Consider the following 10,065-nt stretch of genomic DNA (forward strand, 5'->3'; position numbering starts at 1 on the left):
CATTATTTTTTACTTCAAGGTCGTCGAAAAATTATTTGCATAGAAGTAGAAATAATAAAGTTTGAAAAGGAAAAGAGGTGAAAAGTAATGATGAAAAAAATAATGGTGATAAAATGATGAAAAATGATAAAAATGGAAAAGAAAGTAAATAAAAATTAATTTTAAATAAAAAAACACGTGTCAAAATACTGTTGATGCGTGGATCACACCTTATCCAAAATGACTGGTTGTCGAGGTTTTTGGGATAATAATTTTACTTTAAAATAATTTAGACCCTACAAAATATAAATATATAATTGAAATTTGAGGTATAGATTAGTAAGCTTTTCACCATTTTTTCATTAAAAAACGTTAATTCACAAGAATGATTTCAACCTACTTTTCTTCTACATATTCGTACTTAGTTTACAGAATATTAATAGCGAAATATTTAACCTTCTACAAAGTTTGAGAGACGGAACATACGCGAATTGGGCGGGGTATATATACAGTGCCTTTTTCTTCTTCTACAAGCACTACCACTTTTGGCATCAGAAAGAAAGAAAACAGTATCAGTTCACTTTTTCAAAGGGCAAAAAACAGTGTATTTGTCATTACCATTCGATAATAATGGCGAATGAACAATCTGTTATTGCAGTAATACGGGCAGCAAGACCCACTTTCCGAAATGCCCATGATAAGGCAGCCTTTGCTGTTCACGCTGCTTTCCTTGCTTCTGGGTTTGTTCTTCACGCTACTGGCCCTTCTGCTTCCGTCGATGATGCTCTTTCTTCCTCCTCCACTGGTACTTTTCTTTGACCTATTATCGAATTTAAAGTTTTTTTTTTTTTAAACTGGGTATGTTGTTGATGTTATTAGCAAGGGGAAATCGGGGAGGGGAATTACACTGTGAGGAATCTGACCTTTACCAATAAGGTGTGTTGGGTTCGAAATTGATAGCGTCATGCGGAAGCTAATTAGTTGCAAATTTTTGTGAAGATAAATAAGATGAATGAGGTGTTTATGTTATTAGTAGGATTTGACCAATTGACCTACATATTAAAAGCTAATTCAAGCATATAACCTAGTAGGAGAAAATATGTCTCTAAATCAGACTCTTTTGAAGAGATACTCTTGTCTTCTGGTATGAGAAGATGGGTATTCTATTTATAGCGGTCCCAAACTGCCCTACAAGAGAGAGATTAGCCAAATACGAAAGAGAATTATATTTCTTTTTTAGTAAAAGTAAAAGTAATTATTATATTACTTTTATTTTTCACTCAAATTTGGTAAGAAAATCGGGGCAAAAACCCTAACAAGGTGAAAGTCCAACAATCAACTAATTGAGCTACTAAGTTTCCCTTTTGTTGTTGTTGTTGTTGTTGTATCTAAATTGAAGTTTTTTCTACATCGGGTATATATTTCTTTTATTTGGAGAAAAATGGGATTAGGGGCCAAGGGAAGGAGAAAGTGGGAGGAGAATTAATTACAAGGTGTTGAATTGAAGGTGAAAGCTCAGAAACCAGACCGAAATCGAGAAGCTTTACTTTTTTTTTTTTTTTTAAGAAAATAAAGATATAGAGGAACTTTATAGTGAAACTACCACCAGAAGAAGTATCAAGTTATGAAGCACGCTTTCCATTATATTCTCATTCTCCCCTGAGAACATAATAGAAAAGCTGCCTCCGGGAATCGTTTGATTGGAAGTGGCGTAAATAATTGGAAATAGAAAGTATTGGAGCTCATTTTTATGTCTGGATAAGGAACATGGAAGCTCAATTTTATAGCTACAAACCGAAGATCATGGGTTTGGTTGTTTATTTAATGATTTCTTTGATAAAATCTTTTGGGCTTTTAGGAAGCTTTAAATGGTCATAGATGTGATCTGTATGTGGCTCATGTTTATGGCTAGACATAACTTTGATCTTTGATTTTCATCCTCTTCATCTATGTTATCATGTTGTCTATATTGAATTTGCTCTAGTAGGTTATCTTTCTTGACGACTTGACTTGAATGTGGTCACATGGTTAGTTTTTTTATTTATTATAATCAACCTCATTATCAATTTTTTCATCCGTTTTTTGACGTGAGCGGTACTCTTATTAGAATAATTGTTTGTTCAATGACAAACTTGAACTGTCAACCATGAGTAGTTTCTCAAAATCCATTTAAGTGTAATGAATCGAGATTGCATGCTGAGCACAGGTGTACTTCATGTGGATTGCTGCTCAAGTCCTTCAGCTTTTTCTATGTCTTTCGAATCACAGTGCAACTAGTTGGTGCATGACTGAATTATCTGAAAGGATTAGATCTCAGCATCCTTGATCAATTAATAAAACAAAGGATTTTTTGATGTGAGAGGTTTCTTAGCAGAATAGGAGTTTGTTCAACGATAAACTTGAATTGTCAACCATGAGTAGTTCTCTCAAAAGCCATTTAAGTATAATGCATTGAGATTGCATGCTGAGCTTAGATGTACTACATGGATTGCTGCTCAAGTCCTTCAGCTTCTTCTATGTTTTCCGAATCACAATGCAACTAGTTGGTGCATGGCTGAATTATCTGAAAGGATTAGATCTCAACTTCCTTGATCAATTAATAAAACAAAGGATTTTTTGACGTGGAGAGGTCTCTTAGCAGAATAGTAGTTTGTTCAACGACAAACTTGAACTGTCAACAATAAGTAGTTTTCTCAAAAGCCATTTAAATATAACGAATCGAGATTGCATGCTGAGCTCAGGTGTTGATACAAGTGCGATCGTGTAGATGAACTTATGAGGATGTGTATTGAATTCGTTCATGTGTGTGTGCAAGAGAAGTGGAATTAAGGGCTTAAAACATATCAAAACAACCACTAATTCACACTAGAGGGGCACCTAATCTCTAAGGGGCATTTTTGGACTTTTTGCTTCTATTTGTAATACACTATATAAGAAACATTTTAGGGTTACTTTACTTAGTTTTTTTGATATTGAAGATTGTATAACACACTTGAAAAATACAAGTTCTCTCTACTATAGAGACTTGGCTGAAACTAGGAAACAACTTAGGTGTGGAATCACTTTTGTTGTTTGTTTGCTTGGATCGTTGGGTGCTAGACGGATTGAGGTCCTCTCTTGTGTCCACCGCATAGTGTAGGTGTTTCTACTATCTTTATCAAGGGTCTTTGTGCTTGAATACACTTAGATTCTTGGTCTTTGTAGTAGTGTATGTCACACTCTCTATCATTTCCTTTGTTGTAATCTTGTAGCCATGTGGTGTATTGTTTCTCTTGTAACCCGTGTGTTGTTCTTGTTCTTCATCTTGATGTTGTTAACATAGTTTGTTGTGGGCTATTTTTAGGTGTTAAATACCACGATACATTGTGTTTTTGTTGAATCCGAGAGTGGTCATGTGTTCCTTCCCGATCTTGTATCATTTGGTATCAGAGCAAGGTTTGATTTTGTTCCAACAAAATCAATCTTGGGATTGTTATCTTGAAAATCCAAAAAAAAAAAGTGAAAAAGTAGAAAAAAAGAGTAAAGTTACTGTTCATGTTATTAGGATTTTTCAAAAAAAAACTTGATTTTTGTGTGTTTCTAGTGTTAGGTCCTTGTTCCCTAATACTATTAGAGTCTAGAAATTGAAAATCCCAACAAAAAAGAAGTGTCAAAATCAAAAATTCCCCAAAAAATACTAAACCCGTTTTTAACCCTAAGTCAAATTTTGAGTTATTTGATTTCATGTTTTTCTTGTGTTTTTAGTTTTAAATTTGTGTTCTATAACACTATAGAAGTATAGGGTTCGAATTTGAGCTAAATTGGTGGTAATTTGAGTCATCCACTATTGTTGAGCTTGAGTTTGAAGAAACTTGAAGGGTTATTTTCGGTACAACCACAATGGAACCCGAGGCTTCAAATGCTCAAACAATGGACAATAATGCCATCAATCTCATTTTGGCTCGCCTTGAAACTATGTCCCGAGATGTGGCTAGGTTGAATGTGGGTCTTGAGAAATTAGATACGGATGTGGCATCAATGAGTGGGAGATTAGAATGTGTGGAAAGTCAAAGGAGTCGGCCTTCCACCCCTCAAAATATTTCCCCAACCATTACTCCCAAGGCCTTGCACCAAATGAACAAGTCACCGAGCCAACCACCAAATGTTTCCCAAAACCGTGAGTATGATAGAGCAACCCTCCCTCCACTTCACCAAGTCCAACATGACGGATTTGGAACCCAAATGCCACCAAACCCGAACCCTCCACTTATCCAAAGACCTCACTTTCCAATCCAAACTCCATTGAAGCAAAGGCCTTACTATCCTCCAAATCCGAATCCACTTTATCCAAATCCACCAAACCGTTTTGAGGGTTATGGTAGGGAGGAACAACATGGGGGTTATGGTGATGCTTACTTGAGGGAAGAGGAGGAGAGGGGTAGGCAAGGTGATTTAGGCCGAGAAGTGAGGGGTGGTAACCAAACCCGAGAGCTTAGCCTCAATTCCATCGAAGTTAGTCTTCCAATCTTCAAGGGTGAGAGTGATCCCGAGGCATATCTTGCTTGGGAGTCATCTTGTGATAGGATATTCTAAGTGAATGATCTAACTGAAGAGAAGAAGAGTTGTTATGCAATCGCTCAAAGGGGTATGCAAGCACTTGGTAGGAGTATGTGAAAGAGGTTTAGTGATGTGTTGATTGCCGGGCGGCCACCTCCATGGTTTAGATTGAGGTACCTTATGCGTCAAAGGTACTTACCCGAGGGCTACAAACAAGAACTTCTTGCCAAGTTGTACAACTTGAGGCAAGGAAACAAAAGTGTCATGGCATACTATGACGAGTTTCAACAATTGATGTTGAAGCTTGACCATAGAGGAGAACAAGTGAGCCATGATATTATACGATTCAAAGTCGGGTTGAATAGGGACATAGCTTCTCGGACGACCCTCCACAAGTTTGACACGATCGATGGCATTTTCCAAGTGGCCTTGGAAATTGAAAGGGAGCTCTCAGCCTCCAAACCCAAGAATCACCAAGGACCTTCCTTGGAGTGGCACCAACATCAAGAGCATTCATCCAATGCCAACCAAACTGAGAACAAGGTTGTACAAACCGAAACCAATGCTTCCCAAAAGTATCCTCCAAGAAACGAAGGTAAATCAAATTCTACTTCTCGTCCTAAGGGATTTCAATGTTTTAAATGTCAAGGGTGGGGGCATAAGGCTAGTGAGTGCCCAAACCGGAAGAATGTAATCCTTAGGGAGGGAAAATTGTTTTATCTTGGTGAGGAGGTAGGACTTGAATCGAATGAGGGTGATGAAAAAGCTCAAGATGGAGAGCTTGAGGCCGAGGTGGAAATTGATGAAGGTGGGGAAGATACTTGGCCGGTGGATGGAGAGTGTGTTGTGCCTATGTATATGGCAAGGAGAATCATGCTTAGTGAGATTGTGGAAGAAGAAGCCGAGAGTGAGGAGAGTGAAGAAAAGAAGCCGAGAGTTAGGATTGTGGGGTTTGCCCACAAAGACCCTTTGTTTCCTACTAACCAAGATGCTAGCACTTTGCCTAGCATCCTTTCTTCTTATGTGCAGGTTAAAGAACATTTAAGTCCAAGTTGCAAGCTTGATGACCTCATGGAAACCTTGGTTGAACATCTTAACCTTGGGAGGAACATTGAAAAGATAATTCAAAGAGGAGAGTTTGCGGGTGATGATTGCTTGAATTTGTGGACAAATTCCTCTCAAGATGGAGAGGATGATACAAGTGCGATCGCGTAGATGAACTTATGAGGATGTGTATTGAATTCGTTCATGTGTGTGTGCAAGAGAAGTGGAATTAAGGGCTTAAAACATATCAAAGCAGCCACTAATTCACACTAGAGGGGCACCTAATCTCTAAGGGGCATTTTGGACTTTTTGCCTTCTATTTGTAATACACAATATAAGAAAAATTTTAGGGTTACTTTACTTAGTTTTTTTGATATTGAAGATTGTATAACACACTTGAAAAACACAAGTTCTCTCTGCTATAGAGACTTGGCTGAAACTAGGAAACAACTTAGGTGTGGAATCACTTTTGTTGTTTGTTTGCTTGGATCGTTGGGTGCTAGACGGATTGAGGTCCTCTCTTGTGTCCACCTCATAGTGTAGGTGTTTCTACTATCTTTATCAAGGGTCTTTGTGCTTGAATACACTTAGGTTCTTGGTCTTTTAGTAGTGTATGTCACACTCTCTATCATTTCCTTTGTTGTAATCTTGTAGCCGTGTGGTGTATTGTTTCTCTTGTAACCCGTGTGTTGTTCTTGTTCTTCATCTTGATGTTGTTAACATAGTTTGTTGTGGGCTATTTTTAGGTGTTAAACACCACAATACATTGTGTTTTTGTTGAATCCGAGAGTGGTCATCAAAAGGGTACACGGTTCTTTCAACTTGTGAACTGATTTTGGTGTTGTTTGTGTGTTCCTTGTCGATCTTGTATCAGGTGTACTACATGGATTGCTGCTCAAGTCCTTCAGCTTCTTCTATGTTTTCCGAATCACAGTGCAACTAGTTGGTGCATGACTGACTTATCTGAAGGGATTAGATCTCAACTTCCTTGATCAATTAATAAAACAAAGGACTAGATGTCAACTCGATCTATTTTTTCCCTTTATTTGTTGTTAGTAGATGTCAACTTTGTTTTGATCGTTGCTTAGCACATCTTTGACGTCATGTAAGTATCTATTAGGCGGGATCATTATTTTATTACGTGGTACTGTATCCATCACCATTGGGAGTGTACAACAACAACAACAACAAACCCAGTGTATTCCCACTTAGTGGGGTCTGGGGGGGTAAGATGTACGCAGTCCATACCTCTACCATTGGGAGTGTTTTAACAGGTTTACTGGGTTGCTATTTTGGGTGGACTGTCATTTTGTGTTTCTTCTGCCCGTTATAAAATTAGTCTCCTAGTTTAGACTATTAAGTTTTAGTCTGTACTCGTCTAGTTAAAACAGAGGGAGCATCTAGCTTGATTTAAGTCTGTTCTATTGTACATCCTTGTGGTTGTCAAAAGATAAATGGAAGCTCTTCATAAAGAAAAGATCAATGGAAGCTTCAGTTTCTGTTACTATCCCTATAATCCCTTTTATTCTGCTTTCCCACTTCCTTCCTCTTTGCAGTTCTGTTTTTGAGATTTTCAGGTTGTGTAAAACTTCTGTTATTGGAATGTTTAGTATACTTCATATATATTTGCAATAATTGTGTCTTTTTTTTTTTTGTAGATGAGGTGGGAATTGATCATTGGAATGAATTTGAGGATAGTTATGCATTCGTGTATTCACAGCCTGAGAAGAGCTCCAAAAAAGTGTTGGTGAAGTGCCTTGCAATGAACAATAAGCTGCTTATAGATACACTCAGGGATGGCGATAACGAGCCACTTTACCTTGAACTAAGGCAATTAACTTCCTTCCTTTACATCAACAACCCTTCGTATCTTCCCTATGGCCACCTACAAAGGGAGGAATCGAAGGCATCTTTTTCCCCTTCCATTGGTAGTTGCTAGTTAATCAGGGGTTACGTCTGGATGTTCTAATGGGTTCATCTTGGTAATTTGCAGTGTTGAGGACTACATTGTTGAGGATGGGGGAACTAACTACAACACCCAGTTCAAGAATTTGGGAAAGCTGGTGGGAGAACTGAACAAAGCAATCCTGACTAAATATACTGGTTCTCCTATGCCAAATTCCTCTACTCAAACTTCAAGGTACATGTAATTGGTTTGTTTATCAATTTACGGTTTAGTGATGTGACCATTAAGTTCATAAACTATGCTTCCTTGTATGCAGTTCTGAAAAGAAAGGACTCAACGACCAGCCTAATGTTGAACGCCAACCTGACTACCCATATCAGCCTGCTGGTTCTTTTCCCTCAGGGTAATGTCAAATAAAAGAGTTATTGTTATTCCTGCCAGTAATTATTGATATATATGTTGGATATAAAAAATTATTGATATATATGTTAATATGTTGCTAATTGGTTCATACCTAGATATAGGCAATAGATGTTCATAAGAAACAAATGCTCTGACTTTTCACTTTCTATATATTACATCATCATATTCTGTGAGATATGAGTGTATACTGCTCTAACTTTATCAAAGAAAAAAATGAGTGTATACTGCTCTACCTTGAAAGAAAAAAATGGGAGTGTTTGTTAAAAAGATGTAAAGTAAAGCAGCCTGTCTCCTCTTAAATCCCTGTGACTTTTTCTATCCATATGACTTTGGATGTAGTACTTTTCTTCTCTTCTTTGAGGTCTCAGGAGGGGTGAACTGATTGATAGCAGGCAACCTAGCGCCAGATGCTGTTCACCTCGAGATACACATTTCAAGGATCCATATATATTGGCAGCCACTTACCTTCGAGAAGACATCTGGACCCTAGATGGCCATGCCTCTTCGTCAAGTGCTCCAAATAGTAGTTCCTTTATCCTGAAAATCATACCAATCTGGAGATTAGGAGATTTCTTGACCATAACCAACTCTAGGAACACACCACTCCTACGAATGACAAAAGATTCTGCAAGCAAAAGAAAACAAAGTTTGAGCTAGGCTGCTTTTCGATGCTTTTTTTATTTGACAACTGGGATGTCCGGGCAAGCTTACACGCACCTTGACTAATTCCATGGTGTACCTTCGACCTCCCACCAACAATAGATACTAGGTAACACAATACATCAAGGCTAGGACATATGACAGATGAGAGAAATCACCTAGTTTGTCTTTGCAGGAATTTGAACCGGATAACTCATGGTTTTCACCTAATTTGGTTTGACTTGCGTGTCTGTTGTAGTATATTCGTGACTTGCACCGCTCCTTATTATTTGTTTGGCTGTCCTTGGTGCAAGGCCATTAGTGTGCTCTATTTTTCTTACTGTTAGTTTTGTCCTTACCTGGGTTTTGTTTTTTCTCCCTATTTGAGTTTAGTTTTGTTTCTTGATTATTTCTTCTAATTTGTGTGAGCCTTGTATTTCTTGCTGCTGCTTTGTTACTACCATTGTTTATATTTTTTTGTAGTAGTGGCTGTGGGCGTTGATGGTTGGATAGGGTCATGTCCGAGGGGGTTGGGGCGGGGGGCTGTTGTGGGGGCGGGGGAAGAGGAAAGGGCGGGGGTGGGAGGGAGGCTAAGGTTTGGCCTCAGGGGCGGTAGATGAAGACATGTTGATAGAGATGGTAGGCTGAGGGTTGGGTCTTGGAATATAGGGACTCTTCAGGGTAAGTCCATAGAGCTTGTGAAGATTCTTATAAAGAGGAGGATTAATATTGCGTGTGTTCAAGAAACCAAGTGGGTAGGGTCTAAGGCTAGGGATGTGGATGGTTACAAGCTTTGGCACTTTGGGAGCGAGAGGCGTAGGAATGGAGTTGGCATTTTAGTAGATGAAGAGCTTAAAGGTCAGGTAGTAGAGGTAAAGAGGATCAACGATAGGTTGATGACTATTAAGTTGGTCATTCGGGGGTTTACCCTGAACGTGTGTAGTGCTTATGCGCCGCAAGTGGGCTTGGATGGGGAGGAGAAGATGCGGTTTTGGGAGGCTTTGGATGAGGTGGTGAGAGGCGTGCCTAGCTCGGAGAAGATTGTTGTAGCAGGAGATTTCAATGGGCACATCGGGGCGTTACCGGGAGGCTTTGGTGATGTGCATGGTGGTTTTGGTTTTGGGGAAAGAAATGAAGAGGGGGCTACTCTATTGGATTTTGCGAGGTCCTTTGGGCTGGTGGTAGTGAACTCGGGCTTCCTGAAGAAGGACGATCACCTGATCACCTTCCGAAGCGCGATAGCCAAGATTCAGATTGACTTTTTGTTGCTTAAGAAAGGGGATAGGGTGTTGTGTAAGGACTGTAGTAAGGTCATCTCGAGTGAGAATTTTTCGACCCAGCATAGGCTTTTGGTTATGGATTTGGGTATAAAGAAGGATAGGAAGAGAAGGGGTGAGGAGTGTAGACCTAGAATTAAGTGGGGCGGCTTGACGCCAGTGAATGCGTGGGAGATAGGGGAGAAGTTGGCGGGAATGGGGGTGTGGGAGTGTAGGGGGACGTGGATAGTATGTGGGATAGGGTGGCTAGGTGCATCAGGG

The 10,065-nt window shown here is 39.2% G+C and overlaps 1 protein-coding gene across 1 annotated transcript; it reads left to right on the forward strand.

Annotated features, from left to right (window-relative positions):
- Nucleotides 1-325: 325 nt before the first annotated feature.
- Nucleotides 326-7,937, forward strand: LOC124893139 (probable proteasome inhibitor). The gene is made up of 4 exons (XM_047404245.1): nt 326-784; nt 7,218-7,389; nt 7,553-7,699; nt 7,782-7,937. Exons 1-4 carry the CDS (start codon nt 610-612, stop codon nt 7,870-7,872), a joined length of 585 nt encoding a protein of 194 aa, XP_047260201.1. The 5' UTR covers nt 326-609; the 3' UTR covers nt 7,873-7,937.
- Nucleotides 7,938-10,065: the final 2,128 nt, after the last annotated feature.

Source organism: Capsicum annuum, unplaced genomic scaffold (genome assembly GCF_002878395.1).
Source record: "Capsicum annuum cultivar UCD-10X-F1 unplaced genomic scaffold, UCD10Xv1.1 ctg54585, whole genome shotgun sequence".
NCBI classification, from domain to species: Eukaryota; Viridiplantae; Streptophyta; class Magnoliopsida; order Solanales; family Solanaceae; genus Capsicum; species Capsicum annuum.